Consider the following 23580-nt stretch of genomic DNA (forward strand, 5'->3'; position numbering starts at 1 on the left):
AGAAAAAAATAATTAAAACCATCTGGTCTGTCAGTGTGTGTGTGTGTGTGTTTGTGCATGGTTGTGTGGGTGAAGCTAAAGCAGTGAGAGAGGAAGTCGACATAGGATTCATGCAGCAGCCTGCTGTCATATCACAGCAAACAATTTGTACGTGTGTGTGTGTGCGAGAATATGTGTGAGTGTGTATGAGTGTATGTGTCGTGGGGATAACCACATGGGGCTTTCTCACGTTCTGTTTACAGCTGTGAATGGTTCCAGACACTGGGGCCCTCTGCCCTTTACACTATGACCACTGGGAGCTGGGGGTGGGGCTGAGCTCATGGTGTGAGAGAGACGGACAGAATACAGCGTCAAGGGCACATTGTTGGTGTACAGTCTAACCAGCATGAGCAATGGAATTATAATCTCCTATTGTCAAGGGTTTTTTGTCATCCTTCATCTCAAGTTCTCAAGAATCTTCACGGCAATTATTAAAGTTATTTCATAACTGCGTATTCATCTTTGGTGAAAGATCTTTTTTTTGCAAGACGTATGCTTGACATTATAGAAACTCATCTGATGGAACGTAACTCCTCCTTTACACAGTTTCATCAACTATAGTCACTGGAAATTAGCCACACACAAAAAGTAGACCCCTTCTCGAATATTTTTCAGTACTCATTTAAACAAATGACTATAGATTAAAAGTATAATAAATGATGTATGGAGAACAGTTTCTTGTAATGTGGTGCATAGTAGCTGATATGATATTAGGTGTAAAACATGTGTGCACCTTATTATCAATGCCAACCACTTATCTAGTGCTAGCCTACAGAAAATTACGACAAAAGTTTAAACAGAATCATAAACCGTAAACCCTAACACATTATTGCCTAAGTTAATATGGTGAATTTTATAGGAAACAGTTGGTTGTTTACACCTCTAGCATTTACAGAACATCATTAGCAATCTTTTCTTATGGCTTTATGTCTTGTATAAAACACTTTGGATTTCCTTGTTGTTGAAAATTGCTGTACAAATTAATTTGCCTGGCCTTACAATTCATTCTTGTTTCTGGCCACATGGTGAATGTAAGTCCAATATTCACCTTTTAAGCTCTGTTTTTGGTCCCCACTAACCCCTGGGGGAAATATCTAGCTCTTTAGCTGCTAAATGCTCCACTATGTTTACCAGCTAGTTGCTTGCTTTGTCTGTAGCCATTTGGTGCTGGACAGATAGTGTACAGTGGGGTTTTATTCATTATTTATTTAAATAGCTCAAAATGAGCTAAAACCCAGGAGTCTGCTGAGTTGAATAATAAATCTCTGTGAGTTTGTCACCACGAAGAACCCCTTTCACATAGAGAGTTATTTACTGCATTATTCATATAAAAATATACATTTTTGCAGCTTTAATCCTCATAATTCTGAGTGCACAGATCTGTCAAAGTATTTTGATGGCTGTGTGGATACACTGTTAGATACATTCTTGGTAACAGCCTGACTACAAACTTTCACTTTTCAGCTCAAACTGCATGCCCTACTTATTTGTTTCCTCAAACTGTAAACTCCTCCTAAAACTAATAAAGCCCTTAAGAAGGTCGGATTAACCTCCTTAGTCTTGCGGTGCACGGTTTTAAGTAAAGCCCATCCTGGCATCATCACTACTGAAATGGATTAATCACTCAAATACAGTATACTTCAAAGACAAGATGGACTAGCCAACCTCAAATATGGCATTTTAGCCCATGGGTATCTAACATTGTTTAGTGATGAAGCACAGCATTGGCCAGCAGTAGGAGGCAGAGAGTGTTTACGTCACAGTCAGTCCAGAGACAGAGTCCAGCAGGCATGGGTCTGCTGGACTCTGTCACTGAGTCTCCACAGCTGGACTGTGAACAAAGACAGAGTGAAATCTGACTTGCTGCCAAATGAAGCCAAGCAGCATTGTTTGAAACACAGACTTAAGGAAGAGCGATTGGATTAGATATCCTGTAACTGGCTAAGGCTTCTCAAACATAACAATGACGTACCGGGACAGCTGCCATCAACGTGGGCTGCAGGACGCTGGTGTCTCCTTTGCTTCCCTTCTTGATCTTGGTTGACTTCGGGTGGGAAAAAGAAACGAGAGTTTATAGAAAGTTTATAATGAAATGTAAATGCAGTCCTGTTTCAGTTTTAACTGTACCTGGTCAGCTAGGGTCTGAGGTGAGGAATAGCCGATCCTGCACCCGTGAGAAACGCACACGAGCTCTGCACTGAGCTCCAGTACGTGGGCGAGCGGCAGGTAGCCAATGTAGGTGTCCTCCTCACTGTAAACACAAGGACACTCTTATATACAGCTCATTCAAGTAGTAGCTCTACGTAAGTTCAACAAGCTCAATAAATGTAATTTATACAAGTACAACTGTATGATCTGCTATATAATCAGTTTTAATACAAACTTTCACAACCTCTGGAATCATATATCATCTCATAATAATCTTTAGAAGATAAATGCTTATCTGTACAAAATGGGGGCGGTGTTTTCCTTTGCTTGGAAATGATCTACTGGCCACATATTTATCTGAACACAAGTACTTCTGGATACTCCAAATTCTCTGGAATCCCATTTCAATGGACGTGTTTTCAGGCCATACACGAGGAGGAGGTTTGCACAGTCATCTTACTTAATGCCGAAGGGAAAGCCATCATTTTCATTAGACGTATGATATATATCGTAACATCCTTAACCCCTCTAACCTCCATCCTTCTCACCCAAACTCACATCCTCCCAGTTTTTTTCCCTCCACTCATACTGAACTCCCTCCCTTCTGCATTTCCTCTCACCCCCGACTCGTTCACCAGAGCGAAGGGACGGTTTCTGTTTTAATGTAAACACTTGTGTTGTATAATGGCACTAGCTGGGTGACTCATACTTGTGCATGTGCTCACTTGACATGGAAGCCTCGACCAGGAAGTTAGCCTGAAAGAGCATTTGGCATTTTTCCTTAAACACAGTGCTATCACACCATCTTACAGCTGATTTTCGCCAGTGAAGGCAGAGATTAATCAAAGAGGAGAGTTTGAAACGCAGGATGATAGAAAGTTATTGTCCTTCCTGTGCTGATATAATGCAATTGACTTTATCAGGCATAAATGGATTTAGGTGCATACGGCACCCTGCTCACATTAGGCAGACAGTAATAGTGAAAGGAAACAGCGTATAATTCTGCTCACAACAGTAGTAATGTAAAAAGAACAAAGTTACGACTTTTGCCCTGGACTGTCTACCGGACACATCACTTCCTCCCAGGCAACTCACCCCCCACAAAAAGTTCCCCAGTCAAATGGCTTAAATTGGTTCAGGCTAAAGGAATAGTTCAACATTTTGGGACCCACACTTCTTTGCTATATTGCCGAGAGCCAAATGGCAAGATTAATACCACGCTCAGGATTGTACGCTAAATATAAAGCTACTGCCAGCAGCTGGTTAGCTTATCCAAGCATAAAAACGGGGGAAACAGGTGGGCTGGTTCTGTCCAAAAGGTAACAAAATCCGCCTTCCCGCCCCCCTGTCTGTACGTAAACGTATGTGTAAAAACAAAAGGTTCTGATTTTATGGGGGATCATGTCTTGGACTCTGTCTTGGCCGGGGGCAGTGACTTCTAACTGAAGGAGCTTTAGAGTTCAGTAAACTTCAGAGGTGCTCGTAGGTGAATTCTGTTTTCCCCCTGTTTCCAGTCTTTATGCTAAGCTAAGTTAACTGGATGCTGGCAGTACAGACGTGAGGGTGGCATCAGTTTTCTCATCTAACTCTTAGTAGTGCTAGTGCAAATATGATTTTGGTTTTGGTATGGATATGAAAATAATACCTTTTCTGATACCTTGCCTTGAGGAATATACCATAAAACTTCCATTAATAGCCCAGGCCTTTATTTGCTTCAGTCACTGACCTCACTGAACTTATATTTGGGACATGCATCTATAAGAGACAGGCTTTCAATTCCTTTCAAACAAAACTCTTGCTCAGCAAAGATGGGAAATAGGCTACTATCAAACTGTTTATTTTAGCCATACTACTTGTATGAAAAAGTGTCTTTTCTTGTCTCTCTTGTTAACCATACAGGTGAATCTGAATTGTTTCCCTGAAATTAACTGAACGATTGAACGATCCATTTTGACAAAAGTTATAACATTTACATTTGTATGCATGATCTAAGCAGCTCGAGCAGGTGACCTGGTGGGCTTTAAGAGGTTTTATACATCCAAAGAAGGTCTACAGAAACCAGACCTGGCGTCTATTTGAGACCTGCATTTATTTGTCAAAACACGTTTGAGCATACCAGACCAGTGAAAGTTTTACTGTAAACATTTTTTCTGATCTTTTTTGACTTAATACAATCAAGTCAGACTATTCAAATATTAAATTGTTGATTAACATAAGCAGCCACACAGGAACCTTTTTTCATTGACAAAATTATGATAAAAAAAATTAGGAACTATCTGATCAAGGAATAAACTAGATTACAAATCTGACCAGCCGTTGTCCTGAAATGTCTCATATCACATTTCCAAGTGTGTAATATATGGTTTTTGGACGAGTTTGTGATGCCTACCTCAGGTTGGGTATCCGCTCGGCCATCCCCGTGATGCCAGCGATGATGTTGCTATGGGAGATCATGACGCCCTTTGGTATGCCTGTAGATCCGCTGGTGTACATGATGACCGCAATGTCTGAAGGCAGTGGCTGCTTACGCTCACGTGCTGCTGTAATGTGAAACGCAGAAAACATACATACTGTACATGCACAAACACGATAGAACTGTAGAACATTAGAGTACCGGCTTGTAACACGACACTGTGATGTGTGTATAATATAAATTAACTCACCACAAACACACACACATACAGACAAGAACACAGACTAAACTGTAACAGTCATGCACAAAAATGCACCCATGTGTAAACACAGTGTCCACACAGACACATTCTTGGTTTAAAGGTAATAGCCTCTGTGTGTTCCATTTCTTGCGTGTGTAGGATAAACAGTGTCTGATGAAAGAAAATGCAGCGGGTGTCGAGGGCCAAGGAAATATTTGAAAAGTTGTAAACTGTGTAAAGGTTCACACACATGGATGACAAATAGTCAGCTGTGATATTAAAAAAATCAGGCCCCTCTTGGCACAAAGAGGAGTTTGTGTCTGACTGCTAGCCAAAAAACACCATCTCCACTCCGCTGCATCCATGCATGTTTTCAAGTAGCATAATAATTCGAGCAAGTGTGATTGTTCAGTTGACACTAAAAGGTGTTGAAGTGTAGACTAACAAATTAGTTCGTAATTACGATTATTTTGGTCAATACGGAGATCACGATTATTTAGCATGATTACTGATTGACTTGGGAAACATCATGCATTTATTGAACTTTAAAAATGGAATGTTTGCCAAATTGTCCATGAAATAAGAAATAGTAATCCAACATTATTAACTTTAAACAGCATCTTAGAGTGCGAGGGGATGACAGCAACGCAGTGTAAGAAATGTATAAATCCAGTATTATGTTGGAAGACGCGGACACGGTGGATATTTTACAAGCACAGACCAGGTAAAGCAATATTGATTACACCTGGTTTAGTATAAGTACAAATAATATGCAATTTGTTAAGCTATGAGTAGAGGAAAAGTCTGCTAGCTGCTAGGCTAATTCACGTAGTGTAAAATGCTGCAGGCTTAAGCTTCTAATGGTGACTAACAAGTTGTAACCCCAGGTCATCTTGGTATCATTCATAACACAAGACAAAACAAGAGCATCATTGGCATGTGGCACAATAATTGTTTTATCTTGATTAACTTCGTTAGATCGTTAAATTGTTGGAAGCCAAAATCAAATCATTGAGATAAAAATTTTAATAATTACCCTGCCCTAGTTAATACTACGTGTCCATCCAACCGTGTCTGAAGGAATGTGTGTTTGTAGCAGTTCAAAAGGACCACATTCGAAGGTGGGACACAAATCCTGCCATCAGAATCTGGAATCTGGCATTCAGACTGAAAACAACTCTGTGTAAAAACAATGCAAGAGGCTGTGCTAGCGGCGGTGTGTTGTTTTAAGCCTCAGTGGGACAATGAAATACAATCCAGGAAGTCCAGCGTGAGTAACAGATCCATGAATTTGAAAGCTTATCAGCTTATGCAGCACAGCGATGAGAGGGTTGCGGGTTTTTTTTCATGCAGAGCTGAAGTCGGTCGTAACGTGTCCCTAAGATTCCCTTTGTCCACAGTTGACTGTTTACATCGCTGCCTGCCAGTAGGCGAGGCTTACAATCAGGGGCCTCTTATCAAGACAAAGAAAGGTTGTGGTGAGTGTTTCTTCAAATCAAGGAATGCATAACTCGGAGATAGCTGATAGGACAGTCTCATGTCTAGACGGCAGGGCAGAGAGTGATGAGTTCCCTGCCTTCTGATCCCTATCATGGGTCTCCTGGGTGTGAATAAATAAATAAAGATCAAATCAGTTTAGAGGGGGAACCAAAACTTGTCTGGTGTTTGCTAGGCTAGCAGCGGTGTACTCTTCACGTGGGAAATGAGAGATCGGTCTTGTTTTTCCTCTCTGTTCAGCATTTTGTAGAACAAAAACAGAACTAAGATGTCTGACCGCAGCAGGCCCCCGAAAAATCTAACGGGGGGGGGTGCAGGGGGGCATAAAGAAGGGGAAGGCCTCTCTTCTTCCTCTTTCCTCTTACTCGGATACAAGGCCTGTAGGAGTGTGTGCTCTGAGAGTTGATGTCATGTGAAGTTAACGGCGCCGTATGTAAACATGACCCTCCCCTGTATCCCAGTGCTACATCCTCCCTTCATAAACATACTTCCTTCCCTCTTTATCTGCACATGACACTACCAGCTTCTCTTGTTTTGGGTCACTCAGTTCAAAGGGCCACAAAATAAAGGCCGGGGTGGGGGGGGGGGATTTCTCCTCATCCATCCTATCCACCAAAATGAATAAGCATCGTATCGGCCTTAATCTGACACAGATGTGAACACTTCCTCATTCACATGACCTAATGGGACTGATACCAATACACCCCCACCCTCCTACCCCAAGAAAACCCAAACCATGACCATCTCATTTAGAGTGGGACTATCTACTAATAACTTTTAAAAGCTTTAAACTGGGCTTCTAAAATTATGAAGACGCACAGTACGAAACATGGGTAAAGCATTAAGTTTAATAAGTAGAGGTTTTGAAAGGCTGGTGGTCATTTTGATACAGTGTAAAGGCCTTTTTTGAAGGTGCTGACTGACTGCTATAATTAATATTTTCATATTAAGAATAAATCCAATGACTAAGTGTATGTGAATGGGGTCACTCATGACAGATCCACACAAAATTATGACCAACCCTGCATTTACCCTCAGCCCTAAGAAACTTTTTAGCTTCTTTTAACTCGTTTTGGTTTTACAGCCTGTGACGTTGCTGTTTTGGTTCATTATCATTTCCAGATGCAAAACGCAGCTGTTTACTACAAAAAAAACTCTGATACTGTACAGTATATACTACCTGCTCAGAACTACAACAGCACACAGACAAAGTTATCGACTAGCAGGTGAACATGGTGGTGCATTTCGCAGGTAAAAAGCCTGAAATATTGTCAGCGAGGTCCGGTTGTGAAGAATAACATTTTTTGGTCCCTTTTATGTTTCTGTCTTCCCCCTAGTGCCTGTAACGTTTCCCCTATTAGGTCATCTGTAGCTTGCCTTAACCTACAACAGCTAATCTATCTGATGTTTAGACTCCAATGCTTCGTCATATTGGAATCTATTCTATCCATGAGTTATACTATATAATCTCTGAAGCCAGTGAGTTCTTGTAAACATTCTTGTAAGACTCAACCTTGTAAGATTCCCAGAGAACACTGATATCTGCTAGCCTGATGCCTGAGCTACTGTCTCTCCATTATCAGTCTAACTGCCGTCTTCCTAACAAGGACAGTTACATGAGAAATAACTAGGGCTCGAGGGTCAGTGAACACTTGTGGGGGCAGCTAATGTCTCTAAGCTAGACCTGTCTCACCTTTCCCTGTTACATCCATTAAGACACCTAAGAATATTCTTTAACAGCAGGTGGAGACAAAACAAAGCTAAACAGACAGTAGGCCTAAATATTGGATTTGCAATCATCAGGTGATAAGAAACATGATTCCAGATGAATGCTAATGTTGCTTTGTATAAGCTGTATTTGGAAATAAGAAACTGTTTGCCTTATCACCTTTATAAGGTGATAATATGTCAGTGTTGTGTTGACAGCTTGCAGCAGTTGGTTTGCTACAGTACTCCCTAAGGAGTTCACACAGCAGCATATTAATGTATTAAATACTGATTAGGCCACTACACAGTATTAATGAGATTTAAATACTCTATAATGTTTACTGATAGTGATTAAACCTACACTCATTGTCCATAAGTGAACAAATTATGGCTAAATGCCATCCTCTAAACCTTCGCTGGGTTCAACACACGATTTTCCAGGACATTTTACTTTTTCTCAAATTGTCCATGACTTTTCCATGACAGGAAAATTGGTCAACTGTTTTCCAGACACGCACATGCATACAAACTTACCATTCTCAGGCCTGGCTCCCAGCTTCTGAACAGCAGCCATGTTGTGGACACTGATGCCACGCGGATAGCCGGGCCATGAGGTCGGTGTGTTGTCCACTACAATGATATGCTGCAGCCTCGGAACTTCAATTAGGATAGCCTGACACACACACACACACACACACACACACACACACGGAAGCATGAGCACAAATATGACAAGCACACAAATTCTATGTACACATTAGCACACGATGAAAACCAGGTTTCTTCTTTGACTTCTTCATCAATATTTGGGCTGAGAGGGGATGTGTGAGCGGGAGCCGAGGAGCTCTGTTTATACCACCTTCATAAAAGGCGAGATGCCAGAGCACCATTTGTCTTTGGTGGACTGAATCTGTCCAAAATGGTCCATCATCTAGCACATGCATTTCTCCTTGTTTTTGTGTCACCACAGTGACACACTACACTGACCCAATAGCTCAGATTCTCTCTGATGGATAGATGGTCCAGAGAAGTTAATGTTATTGTTCTAGTCATATAGACCAGACGCATGTTGATGACAGGAACCACTGAGACACATTGGACCAGTTATATAAACCCACCTTAACATTAACATTACATAGCTTCTTATTTTCAGGAATTGAGTGTGCAGACTTGTGTCACCCTTTGTAACCATTTGTTTGCAGCTATGATTGCAGATGTTATATTGGATTTCTTATAAACAATTCTATTTTTGACAGCATTTATTAGCTAAAAAAACCTTCTTTTTGCAACTTCCCATCTAAAGCTTCATTGATGGGGGATCTCTTCAATTTTAATTATGTCTTTAGGCTTTTTGGGACCTGAAACTGTTGCTAGTTTTGGCCTGTATGGACCGCTGAGATATTTGATTTTGGGCTACACAAATGTGGCAACTACTATTCATCACTGCTTGATGCTATTTGTCTTATTTGCCTGTTACCACAGAAGTACTGAACTAACAATGTACAGACGCTCATGATAAGTCTGTGGGAGGATTGGGCATTCCAGAAAGATGACCCAGTGTAGCTATGGCTCCTTCTATCAATGCCAAATACTCAAGTGGAATGTTTCTCCATACAATATAAAAGCACTAATAAGTGCTGATCCTCATTTACTATCCAGACACAGTTACATCTGTACACCTACACGTCCCTCACACATGAGTGGCAATAACCCATGAGGTGTTATTGCCACTAAGCCTGTATGCTACAGATGCTCACATACTGCTGCTTGCCTATAGCTGTGTAAGGAACGCCATATTTCCTATAATGTTTAAATGTGTGTAACACATCTGCCAAGAATAATTTTACATTTTTAGTATATGTTCGAGTGTGAATTCTAACCTTGAGTCTGGTCTCCAGGAGCTCTCTGCTGGTGATAATGTGAGTGACCTGAGTTTCATTCAGCCCGTGAGCAATGGCTGGACCTCCCAGTGTGGAGTAAAGGGTGACCACTGCAACACACATCCATAAAAAATGCTATTATTAAAAATGACTGAATCATAATATTCTACTGGCCTTGTTTTTTCAGTATATTTACACACCATGTAATGTAACACGGCTTCTAGACTTAATTAAACAGCCCAGGTGGCTAATACAGCACAAGCACCTATCTACAGTATATATATGGCTACTCAAGGAAAGTGAATTGACTTTGTAATACATAGCCTTGGTCACTTTGCAAAGGGTTTAAAAAGATGCTGTCAGTTGTTGAGTTCAAATTTGTTTAAAAATAATCTTGTTACAGAGGCATTAAAAGCTGTATCAGCCAAAAATGGCCAAAAGTGTTGGCAACTTAAGCTGCTGTGATTATTGTAATTCTGCTGGCCAACAACTGCAAAATACACACACACATCACAGTTCATAGAATAAACAGATTCAGACATCTTATTGTTTTTCTGTGATCTGGCTCACTGTTCACAATGACTCCGTATCTGTCTGCCTTTCCCCAAAATGACAGCTAGATATCTGAGCCAAGTTCTAAATTTTAAGGCTTGAAGATGCAGACGGAAATTTGACTGGCTAGAGATAGAAAAATGTCATACAGTGTGACAATCCTGCAAAAAATACTATTCCGCCCACACTGATGACATCATCAGGCACCTCAAGAGGCCTCAGTACAGCCTCCGAGCCAGTGGGACAGCGGCTCTCACTGCCTGATAAGCTCTTTTGGGGATATAAACATTACTGGTTTGCGATGGCGTTGGTGTGTTATTACTAACTGCATTTGTCTGATGGAGCGCTGGTACTGTATGTGTGCTTATATACATGCGTCCACGTAGGAGTCAATGTGGTGTTTATGATACAGTGATTACATTGCATTGTGTTTCTTTGGGAAGACCACAGACCACTCATTAATTCTAGTATTGAACATGCCCCTTTCAAAACCATGAGCTTCAATATGCTGTTATAACAGCCCCCACTCTTCTGGTTTCAGTCTTTCCACCACATTTTGGAACCTGGCTGCAGGGATTTGCTCTCATTCAACCACAAGAGCATTAGCCAGGTCCAACACTGTTGTTGGGTGATAGGTTGTGGCCCGCTGTCCGCATTCCAGTCCATTCCACCGGTGTTGGATGGGGTGGAGTTCAGGGCTGTGTGCAGGCCAATCTAGGCCTTCCTGCACCTGGCTTTGTGCATGGAGGCATGTGTCATGTTGTAGCAGGAAAAGGGTCTTCAAACTGTTGCCTCAGTCGATTATATACGATTACCTCAATCAACATCATCTGACGCAACAAATGTCATGATGGTCTGAGCAGTCAGCTCACTCCTTAAAGACCCCGTCCAGACATATTTCAAGATATATAAAATACAAACTCTGCACATACAGTACACCATTCTGCACAGCGAAGCTCAAACATCTAAGTGAAGTAACAATAAGCAAAACACACTTTTGAGCGAAGGGGGACTTTAAATACATAGTTTTTGCTATGTGTGTGGTGGTGACAAGATCACAGCACTAGAAGCAAAACTGGCTTCAGGTCAATCCTCGCATCTGAGAAAAAAAATAAACGGAGAGCGGAAGAGAAAATGGGTGACAGTGAAAGAGAAGGAGAGAAAGGTGACAACAGCTATGGACAGAGAGAGAGAAAGAGAAAGAGAGAGAGAGGTAGAAAAACAGAGTAACACAGTCTTTAACCCTGCGTCCCTCCACTGACACAGACACAGGGGGTTTATGGGACAGGGCTTAGTGACATCCCATTCTTGCGTCATGGAGCTCCAATACTTCCTGCTCTGCTACTGTGTGTGTGTGACTGTGGATGAGGGCCATGACACCTCCAGCCGTGAGATCTAAACACTAGATTGGACCCCAGACACACACACACACACACACACACACACACACACACACACACACACACACACACACACACACACACACACACACACACACACACACACACACACGTCATTTTCATACAGAAAACTAAGATATAAAGAATTTGTGGTATGTTCAGCCTCATGTTAGCTCGGTCACATTTTTTAAACGGTCCCAAGAGTCAAGTTTCCTCGACTGAGCAGGGGAACATGTAAAATGATGTTCAACTGACATTAAGATGTAAAAAGCAGACAAAACTGGACATATGAGGTTTTTATATGACAACAGCAGTATGTTGAGAGTGCATGCTGTGCAACTGCGGATAGTTATATCTTGTTTACTTAACTCACACATATGACAAGTGTGTAGCACTCACAAAAGATGAGCACATATGACTTTTGACAAAGAGCCAAAATCCAGTTAATAAACAATGTATACACACACACACACACACACCCACACACACACACACACACACACACACACCCCCCTCCCCCAAGTGTTTGAGTTCACTGGGGGGCCTTTGGCTGACTCCTTGATGCCTCTGTCAACATCAGATGTTCACGTAGACTCTCTCACCCCTCTTCTGACGCCATCACCCAGCAGCCCCCCATATGTGTTATCCACTGCCCCGAGCTTTCCACTAACCCAGTGTTTGTGTTTGTAAAAGAGAAAGCTGCTCTATAAAAGATGCTTTATTGGCTTGTCCTTGCAGCGTATTTTCAAAGCGTGACAGTTTAATGGAGTATGAGCTGAAGCACACAGATAAAATGAAGGGCCCTTCAGGAACCATCAAAAAGATTAAATGAACTTAAAGTGCTGCTGTGGATGCTTATATTAAAGGAAGTACTCTTTGGTACAGAACATACTACAGAGTAAATCTTTAGTGTACAAAGCTGCTGCTACTGCACTGCTCTCTATAGGTTAAAAGTGCATCGATACTGAAAACTTCAGCCTTCCCTGTGGTTTACAGTGTTTACTTGTCCTTCAACATTAACAACATAAACAGGTTTTTTTTCAGAGATTTATTTATTTAAAGTAATTTTTTTAATGTTCCCTTTTAAAAGCCAGCCATGTGCTAATGTTGAACGGTCCATTTGTACCTGCTCACCTGAAAAAATTAAGAACTATTTTGGGCTGATGGGATAGGCAGAGCATTTTACACTTTCGATTAGTTTGTTCAATGAGAAATATGGTGGCTGCTGAAATACAAGCTGAAAGAACCACTGTCCAGTTCAAAAGAAGCCTTTTTGTTAAGAGTACAACCAATGTATATGTGGCAACGCTGTACATGTATAAAATAAAAATCCACTGTTGTCAGTATTTGAGTGTGTTTCCAGCACAGGGAAATGAAACAAACAAAAAAAAGGAGTGAGGAGAAATAGGACACTTATGTAACAGCAAAGCAGAAGGGACAAATTGACCTTCTTCTGTCTCAGCTGGGCCCTGCATGTTACAAGTTGTCCACTGCAAACACTAACATGTGCACGTACACACATACACACACACAAACAGAAAGAACTATAAATCAGCTTCATTCAGATACTATTGGAAGATGCTCAGTGGGAAAGACCAAACTGAAGAGAACATAACAGGACAAGCTAAAGTGAAAGTAAAGGACAGAGTTATGCTGTTACACCATTAATGACCATGATTTTCACGCCAAAACGTCTCTGTGTGTTGTACTGCAGGCTCCCATCCTTTTCAAAAATACTCTTTCAAACTATTATCAGTTTCAATCATGAATTCCTATAAGAAAAAAAGTAAGAATAAAAGATTATACTTGATGTATTACAAGGGTAAACAGGTCTACTAAGAAAATCTATTTTCACTTACTTCAAGTACATGTCTCCAAGGATTTCAGTGTTTTCTAGACTTTTAACAATCTGGGAAAGGTCTGAAACCAAATATAGTCCATGTGAAAGAAAACTGTCTTTTAACCATAAAAACCAGAGCTGCAACTATTAGTTGCATTAGTTAATTAATCAATTAGTTCATTGACAGAAAGTTATTTCTTATTACCTTTTGAGTGATTTTTCATGTACATACTAATTACATATTTCACATGCAGTATGTAAGAGATTCTGTGCGTCCATGCTCACAGACATGCTGGACTTACATCGGAAGTTGTACATGAAGCAGGCCTGGGCAGCGATGATCCACTCGGCACGTGTCTCACAGAAGATGGCGATGTTGTTTTTGGGCCGCTGACCCAGTGATGCCAAACCACTGCCCAGTCGGGATGCTGCAGTGAGGACTTCCTCATAGGAGAGCCAGCGGTACTCACCCAGAACCACCTGGCGGGGGAGATGGGGTGGGTGGGGGTGATAAAGTAGATAAAGGAAGGCAAGGTGAATGCGGCAAGTATGCAAAACAGTGTTTTGGGTTTTTTTGCCAAACATTTTCTGCTGTTATTCTCACACTGTAGCATTTCATGGTCATCATTTGCATCAGAAGAACACAGATAAACACAGATAAACACAGATAAACACAGATAAACACAGGTTTCTGGATATACTCTTCAACACTCTGACATACAGTAAAAGGCCACAAATACGCCTAAGAGCTTCCTGCATGTATCAGTGAGCTTATACTGGCTCCTAATGGTAATATAAGGTAGTGCACACAAACACAGAAAGGCGCACAGTAATGATGACCATACAGTACCGTTTACCACTTGCTGAAAAGAATAACTAGGAGCTAAACAGTTAAGACATGTTCTCTTGCAGCAATACGTGTGTCAACAGCGGGGTTTAAATGGATTAGAAGGATCAGGCTGTTCGGATTAGTGCTGTAATTCAGAGGTTAGGCCAAAGTTTGCTAACTCCTCACTGTGCGTACTCCAAAACATACAGTTCTCTGCTTGGGTAACATTTACACTGTATAATGCTGCAACTTGTTAGATAACCTCTGAATACAGGCGTTTGTATAAATTAGGACATTCTCTAAAAGCTACGACGACAACATGTTAGTAGCCTACATGTTGGCACCAAAGCTGTCTGTTCTTAGCCAGGATTTTTTCTTTTTCACACTCCCACTTGTTTTTTGAAGACATTCTGGATATACTCTTGAACAAATACCAACCCCTCTGTCTCGTTTCCTGTTTTCATTCCATATTCATACTTCTCTCCCTGCTCTGTAGGGTCAATGGAACTTGGTCTAGAAAAATAACAAGCTGTAAGCTGAAAGAGTAACGAAGATTGTGAAGATTCTCAGTCATCCAGGTCATAGTTATCCAAAGAAGGTCAAGTCAAGGGCAACTGGACTTGGTTGAAGATACTAGAAGAAAGAAGTAACGAGTAACGAGAGTAAGTAATGACTGGAAGTATTTCAATCTATTCCTTCTATTTATTCTTCATTTTCTATCCTTTGTGAAGATTCTTCAAATCCCGTGAAAAGAATCAAACTTAAAATCAATGGATCCTATTTACAACTTTGTGTAGACAAAGCCTTACACATCTTATTCCTCTGTGCCACAGAACTACATTATGAATGGGCCATGCTGTTGCACAATGTGACAGGTTCCTTTAATATTATTTTGGATACACCGTCCTGGAGCTGTAAATACTCATTGGAGCTTAAAAATAGCCCTTTTTTAGTAACATGCTGCTAAAATCTACATTACCCAGCTTTTAGTAAATTATTTAGGCGTTTTTAAATGAAACTTGTGAGCTGTGTTTAAAAATGTATATCTTCAGTGGGAACAAATGTCTTGCATTTGCATTTGCATGTCCTGCATCAATGATGCAGTTTTATCCCATGGAGCCATATGGTAGGCCCTTTATAGGTGGTAATTTAGTATTATATATATATATATATATATATATATATATATATATATATATATATATGCAGTGTATTTGGGAGATAGTATTGTTAAGAATTACACCTGTGATTAGAATAGTTATTCTGTCATTCCAATTAGCACAATAACAAACAAACAAAAAAAGAATTAAAAGAAAGCATTTCTTACGTTGCTGGGGATTTTTCAGAGTTACACAAGGGCCCCACTTGGAGAAATACTCCCATAATCCAGCCAGACCAAAATGTCTGTTTCCTTTCTTTTTCTTACCCAGGCCCATTTCAAACCTTCATCCTTTCATACTGTAAATAGTCAGTCATGGAATTTATTTTCCAATCTATGACTTTCTGATCACCTTATAACACAGAATGAAAACATTTGGCAGTAGATTCATTCATGTTTTTTATACTGACTGTTTTTTATTTGTATACTTCATATTGGACATCAAATTATGTTGCTTACTCGACTTCTTGCAGAGTTACCCGAGGAGACTGATAACTGTATGCTAAACATGAAGCTACCTGCTCCCAGTCTTTGTGCTAAGCTAGGCCAACTGCCTGTAGCTTTGTTTACGTCTCTTAGTCTAACAAACACATATGAGAGTGGTATCAATCTCCTCATCCAACAACATGTGTCCAAAATGTTGAACTATTCCTTTAAAGTACCATTTTATCCTAAACACTTTTCTCCCCTTGCTGCGTGCTTTTACTATCTCACTGCTTGTATAACAACACCTTCTGCATCACTCTTTACCTTCTTGAACACCTTCCCGTTGCTCTGTCGCTCGTCCTCCTCACTGATCACCTCCCTGGTCCCTAGACAGTCTCTGTGTGGGAACCTCATGGCTGCATACTCAAACGTCTTATCCAGGGTGTCCACGCCTGGGTGCAGCGACGTCACCAACCTCTTGGTGGCGCTCACCGCTCGGTAGGGTCCCTCGGGACGTCCCAGCACTGAGCGGGCCTTCGCTCGTTTGGCTCGCTCCTTCTCAGAGCCGTAGAAGCCCCCGTCAGGTCTGGAGACCCAGCTGAGGATGTAGGACGGTAGGAACGTGATGAAGGTGTAGATCCATACCATGAGGTGGAAGAGGAGCAGCAGCATGGGGTTCAGGTCCTCCTTTAGCTTCATCTTGGTGAAGCTGTGAAGATGTAGGGAGAGCAGCGAGGAGAGAGTGTGGCGCAAGACGAGCTGTGAGAAAAGTTCCTACTCCTGCTGTTGCAGCCAGCCCCCTTCTTCTGTCCCCTTCTCTCTTTTCCTTCCTTTTAGAGAGCCCGTTTCACCCTCCCTGGCAATGAAATGCCCACAGGTCCACACTCCTGGAAAATGAACAACATTAACCTGGCATTACAGCAGCAACTTCCATTCAGTTCCTTTTCATTGTTAAACTTGTTTCAAAATAAGCTTAGGGCTGCACGAATAATGATCCTGAGCTTCTGGGGCCTCAAAGTACAGGAATCTCAACACAATCAGAAACCGAAACATAACGATCAGTCACATGTACTCAAGAGCCCACAAAAAGCAGAAGAGAAATTTGGTCTTTAGCAAACCACACTGTGACAAACAGACCGGCTCTGCATTTCAAATGTTCCTTATCCTTCCTGCGGCCCCCGTTTCCACTAGCGCACTCACTGCAAAAACAGCATGAGTACAGCACAAGCAACTGTCCTGTCATGCACTGTTAGTGTCAAAGGGTCAAAGGAAAAGAGGGAGAGAAGGAAGAAAGAAAGCAGCAGGGAACGAAACGGACAAATAAGCACAAAGATTTGAAAAGAGAGGACAACAGAAGAGAAAGTGAAGACATGAAATTGGACAGATAATTACACAGAAAGAACAAGCTGTAGCTCAGGTGTGTGTACTGCAAAGCAGCAGAGCCACTAGCCAAAACGTTACCCATTAAACTCCATGTTGTAAGATTAGGATGTAATTTTCTTTCAATTTCATCTCACATCTTAGTTTCTGTTGACACACACTCAATACTGATTTCTAGGGTGGTGATGGAGACTGATAGAGCTGTCCAGAGTTCTGAACAGAGATCAGTGTTGAGGTTATCTCATCACCAAGGCAGACAGGTCTCTACACTTTAAACAATGTCTGCCAACACCAGTCTTTGCAATCAAGATTAATTCGGCAGCATTTCTATGTAAACATGCGGCTTCTTATAAATAAGGCTAGGTATGGTTTGACATTTGGATACTATTGCATTGATGAGAATGATCACAGTACAAACTTCTGGTTATGTATTTCACTGACTGTTGTAGCTAATCTCAGTTTAAAGATGTTTTAAGCGCATAAAAAAATAAAAAAATAAAATAATCTGATTTGAATAACAATTTGTGTCCAATATGTTTTTTCCACAACTCAGTTTAATGAACAATTAAAAACCTTCTTAAAAGTCTCTCTGTCTTTTCATTTTTGTCAGTATTGATGTCTCAAAATCCTGCTCGTATGCACACGTCTTAAACTGAGATTGAAAGGTGAGCTCTGAGATACTTTCACAAACAATGTGGAAACAGCCTTCTAGTGTCAAACTCTGCACTAACATCATTCTACACAGAGAAGCGCAAACAAGTAACAATCTTTGAGCGGAGTGGGACCTTATATTGGACTTAGACAATGGAGAAAATTGTGATTCAAGGATCTGTAAAAGGCCCTAGATGAGTGCCTCGTGCCCTTAGAGATACCACATCATTTTTATAACTGATTATTACTGATTACTATGACTATTATTGTTTGCATCTTGGGTATGATAACTGCAAAAGTGCTTCTGTCACAATTAAGAGAGCCGGACTTACCCCCCCCCCCCCATTAGATATTACAATGTTTAGGAACCCTAAACAGCCATTTGACGCCACCAGTGTGAAAAAGACCATTATGCAGACTGACATTTCCATTCAGTCGCATCAACTGTCTTTGCAAACGTGCAGCAAAAAAAAACAAAAAACATTGTCCCCTGTCAAAGCGTGCACGCACCAACACACCCTGAAGGCCGACAGCAGACTATTCTAGCAGCAGTAATTCATTATTCATGAGGGAGAGGCTCATCTGAAGCACCACATCTGTCCTCTCCGCAAACCGCCCACTGACACACACTGTACACGCTTGTCTCCCAAATACACTCATGCCTCAAGTGTCCCTCTGAGACTTATGAATTAATCAATGATTTTACCAGCAGTGCTCTCCCAGACTACCGTCTGTTGCCTGTGGGTTTCTCCACATGGCTGTTGTTCTGTTTGGTGTCTTGTTTCCTGGCCTGGATGCCTTGCTCCACCACAGCTCACCAAAAGCTGCACCATGGTGGAGCAGATGCTTTACCCCATCGGCCGCTATCATCCACTGTTTGCTTGCTGGTTTCACTGTCTCTTGCAGAACCAGTTTTTTTTTTTTGTGGCTGTTGCAGAAAGTCAAGGTCATTGCCACAGAGGAGCCGTGCGGTCAACTGGGGTAAACACGCTGTCACACTAGAGGAAAAGAATCAGCAGAGCATGGTGCTGGCAGATGTTAACTTCTTCCACTGCTGGTTTGTGAAGGCGATGAACAAAAGTTTTAGGGCTGCTGTAAAAAATATATTAGGCTGTTAGCTTTAAATGCACCCACCATTTTGATTTCCATCACTTTTTGCACACCATAAAAAAACACAACTAACATACTTTACAATTACATTTATTCATTTAGCTGAAGCTTTTATCCAAAGTGACTTACAATTGCTATGTATGTCAGAGGTCGCACGCCTCTGGTGCAACTAGGGGTTAAGTCTTGTCCAGGGACACATTGGTGTATGTGTTGGTGTAAGGGAACTCAACCCGGGTCTCTCACACCAACTACACTAAGTAAGCAGAATGTTAAACAATAGTATTGAGAAGAAAGTAGTATAGACCTAATCTGAAAGCACTTTAAAATGGCTGGTCAAAATCAAAGCAGCGTAGGATGATATATCCTGATTTTCTTCTCCCTAAAATGGGTCAAAGGCCCTGGCAACACCAGAACTTAGATTTCCCATAATGCAACTCCATAAAGTCTTTTGTTAGACTCTCCCTGACTGGTAAACACCCACACCTTCCAATTTCCACAACCCCATTTTGTAACCCAGACTCTCAGTTACAAATTTGAAGTGTCAAACTCAATCCAAGATTGTTTTCACTCTTTAGAAAGCTCCCGTCAGAGCCACAGAAGACGTCATTCAACTGTTCTCCTGAGTTTAATAATACTCCAATATTAATTCATCATTTCACAACTACGCCATGAGTATGTGACGTAACAGTGGAGAGTGCTATTGTGTGCAGTGCCAGGTACCATTAGTCTGATTATACAAGGGCAGAGAGGTGATGTAGTCATGGAGGGGAGGTGGCTATAACTGTCGAATGTCAACAAAATTTTGCATAAAAGGCACTTATGCATACATAACAATGGACATCAACCTGTAACTAAATCTGTAACATAAACTATTTGCCATAAACATGCATCTGTGTGAGTATAACAATATGTCAGTATCAATCGTAATCACCTGTTACATCTTCCTTTTCATTAATATGCATCATGTATCATTTGCAGTACTCATTAGCTAGTCCAACCTTGGTTTAGATAAGCAGGCAAGGCCTGGAGTTTCCCAAAAGATCCAACCACACACAACCTGATTAACAAGCAAAATTCCTCTCTGCCTCTGTAAAAAGCCAAGACCCTCATTAGCACCACAACAATACACAAGCAAGCTTGATAATCTCTTACCTTTAATAGCGAGGAACAGGTAATCGCAATGTGTAGACTAGCAGTTGCTCAATGAGTGGCTTTATGCAACAAGCAGGCGCTTTGCAGGCAGCCTCCACTCACTGGATTAATTGAGTAATATGGTGACATGGTCTATGTAGTGGTGGGGTGAGCAGGCGCGTGTGTGTGCGTGAGGGAATCATTGCTTCCTCAAGAGGTTGTGTGAATGGGATCTTTTGTGTGCCGACGTCATCGTGCCTTCACCCACTCAGCTAAGCAGGCGGGCTGAAGTCCTGCAGAAAGTTCAACGTGGCCATTGTGGTGAAACGACGCACAAACACACGACACGCTCCCAAGGGTAGGACTACGTGCACGCGTGTGTGCGTGGGAAAGAGAAAGAGGAGATGTATGTGGCGTGTTTGTGCATATGCGTCGGTGTGCGGGGGTGCAGGACAGATTTGCACACATGAGGTGTATTTGCCAATTTCAATTAGTGACATATGTTGAAAAGCTTGCACTGGATAATTTTAAGTATGAAAGCACGAAACACAATTGGTTGGATTATGTGGATCAGACTGCAGCTTTTCTCTGCTTTTGTGGGCACATGGTGACATAAACTCCTAGCAGACATACCTGTCACCAATCTATTCCTTTCTCTACTGTAAGCTCTCTTAATGCTTTTGACTTGGGGTTTCTGATTATTTATACTACAGCTAAAATCAATAAAAAGTATTTGATTGTGTTTGAAGTTTCTTTATCACAAATTAAATAAGTAAATAAAACCAAGAAAGCTTTTCCTCTTTCACTCATCATGAACCGTGTTTTTGATTTTTTACTTTTTAGATATGTTTTAATAATGCAGACTTGTGTCCTCCTCACTTGCACTTCTGAGAATTATGGCTACCAGGGAGAAAAAGTGTGTGTCTGCGTTTTCTAATCACATCGGACCATCCCTGCAAGACAATAGCATCTTTGTCTGTAGGTACCATACAGTCTATGGTAGGTACAGGAGCACTCCACCGGACCTGCATCATTTGATAACTGTAGCCACAGGCCAGTTCACTTTAGCTGTGCAAACAGATCTTAAAAGTGGCAAGCAGCTTGAGGTTGGAAAAGTGAGGATTGTTGTGAAGTAACACAAATTTTCAGTTATGGCCATTGATGATGAAATGTGTCCTACTTGTCTGCAGTTCATTAGATTTTTTTTTTTTTAAATGTGTGATTTTTATATAAATTTACTTTCATGTAAAAAAAGATGCAAATAATAATAATAATAATAATAATAATAATAAGTATATGCACTAGGGAGATACTGAAAACCTTATGACACTTTCCTCTGAATCATTTCTTATTAAGATTAACAGTTAATAATTAAAACAACATATTGTGAAATTTAGGTATCATTATAATCACAGTGCTCTCGGCGTTGAGCCACAGACGTTCAAGCTTCCACGCCCACTTACGAATGTGAAGAAGAACCCGACAATGACAAGATAATTTCTGGTTTGGAATTTCAAAATAAAATATGTAAACCAGTGTTGCGACCTGGTTGTTTGACTACTGCAAATTTCATTTCACGAGTGACAAAACAATGTTTAAGACAATGGACATACGAGGCCATTGCCTAATTTCGTCCAACACACTAAGCATGGGCGTATCTCAGAAGTTAGCCTCGTGTAATGTTATTTGACTAACTTTAACAGCACAATTCTCAGTTTAACCGCAATGTCATTTGAACAGCACATTGACCTACATTGTTACTCGGAGTGGTCAGCTGAGGGTAAAAATATGTTAGTTAGTTTCTGTCCTTTTATTCTTATTCTCTTCTTCCTACACCTTGGCACAGTGAGTTAATTTAGCTAGCAAGTACCTGCACCTTGCTACATCCGTAATACCATGAAATAAACTCAGAAACGTGGGAGCCAAAATTAAATTAGTAGAATAAAGCTCATTACTTCCTGCCTTGTCTCTGTCTATCTTGGGTAACTTGGCGCAACTGCAGCATCCCGCACATCTGGGTATGCGCACCAGGAAACCTAAACGAGAAAGAACCTTACCTGTGAATGTTTCTCTGCCCGGGTGTCAATTTATCCCGGCCACAGCAGAGGAGAGCCGCCTTTCAGCCTCGCTGGGTTCAAACCCTGTATGAATCTGCTCCGCAAATGAATTCATCCACCGTATTGTAAGCGTTGACATTGCACTCTGCAATCTGAGCCCGGAAGTGACACGCGAACGCGAGCCGCGTTGTTGTAGGATGGATGGGATGGATGGAGGGGGGAGGCATTCCCCGCGTTATGATTGGATTCGTGGAGGTGGCGCGTGCTAGGGGCCGGACCACAGGACAGGAGGGCTCGGGGTGACTGCATGGGTTACTAGTGTCAGAAGGAGATAGAGGCCGCGCGCACGGCACTCACGCACACAGACACAAGTTGCACAACGCACGCTCACAAAATTTTAAAGGACCGTCAGTTAAATCAGAGAGAGGAGATTAAATGTTTAAACGGCTGTAGACTATGTGATGCACCTGTTCCTAATTCTATTTATAAATAGCCTGTTTAGGTAAATTATAGTTTTGAAAAGAAAAAAAAATAGATACGAAGCTCAAACTTAGCCTATTTTTTCTGGACAATGTAGGCTATTTTCTTAATTTTCGTCAGTGAAAAGATTTCTATGGCAGTCAATAAGAGAATGATGAACATTGTCCATCTGAGCAAGCAACGTCTTTTAGCCTCCTTTTATGTAAGCAAGAAAGTAAGTAAGTAAGTAAACTTTATTTATATAGCACCTTTCACAGACAAGAGGGGCCACAAAGTGCTTCACAGTAAAAAATAGAATAAAATAATAAAACAAATAAAAAACAACAACACATAAAATACAAAACCATATGGCTAGTTAAATGCTTGTCTAAAAAGATGTGTCTTAAGGTGTTTTCTAAAACTTTCCATAAGCGTCCAAGGCTCTCAAGGCTAAAGGAAGAGCCACCACACTCGGAGGCTCGGAGCCACCACACAGAAAGCACAATCACCTCTTGTTTTAAAACGTGTTCTGGGAACAGTTAAAAGGTCTTGGCCTCAGTGTGACTATTTTAATGCAAGGTTCCCGCAAAAGTGACAAGGATGAACATTTGAGCACATTGCTGGACAGACGCGCAAAAACCCACAAGTAAACGAAAACCGA

General features: G+C 41.2%; 1 protein-coding gene across 1 annotated transcript in view; it reads right to left on the bottom strand.

The window, feature by feature from the left end:
- acsl3a (acyl-CoA synthetase long chain family member 3a) overlaps positions 1 to 22628 on the bottom strand; it is a 30248-nt gene extending 7620 nt beyond the window's left edge. The window contains exons 1-8 of the mRNA XM_046073656.1: positions 22461 to 22628; positions 16456 to 17018; positions 14020 to 14197; positions 9926 to 10035; positions 8580 to 8718; positions 4577 to 4727; positions 2167 to 2290; positions 2012 to 2083 (exon numbers count right to left, since the gene is read on the bottom strand). Coding sequence (XP_045929612.1) covers positions 2012 to 2083; positions 2167 to 2290; positions 4577 to 4727; positions 8580 to 8718; positions 9926 to 10035; positions 14020 to 14197; positions 16456 to 16830 — 1149 coding nt within the window. The 5' untranslated portion in view covers positions 16831 to 17018; positions 22461 to 22628. The remainder of the gene's footprint in view (positions 1 to 2011; positions 2084 to 2166; positions 2291 to 4576; positions 4728 to 8579; positions 8719 to 9925; positions 10036 to 14019; positions 14198 to 16455; positions 17019 to 22460) is intronic.
- Between the last annotated feature and the right edge of the window lie 952 nt (positions 22629 to 23580).

This window comes from Micropterus dolomieu, linkage group LG17 (genome assembly GCF_021292245.1).
Source record: "Micropterus dolomieu isolate WLL.071019.BEF.003 ecotype Adirondacks linkage group LG17, ASM2129224v1, whole genome shotgun sequence".
NCBI lineage: Eukaryota > Metazoa > Chordata > Actinopteri > Centrarchiformes > Centrarchidae > Micropterus > Micropterus dolomieu.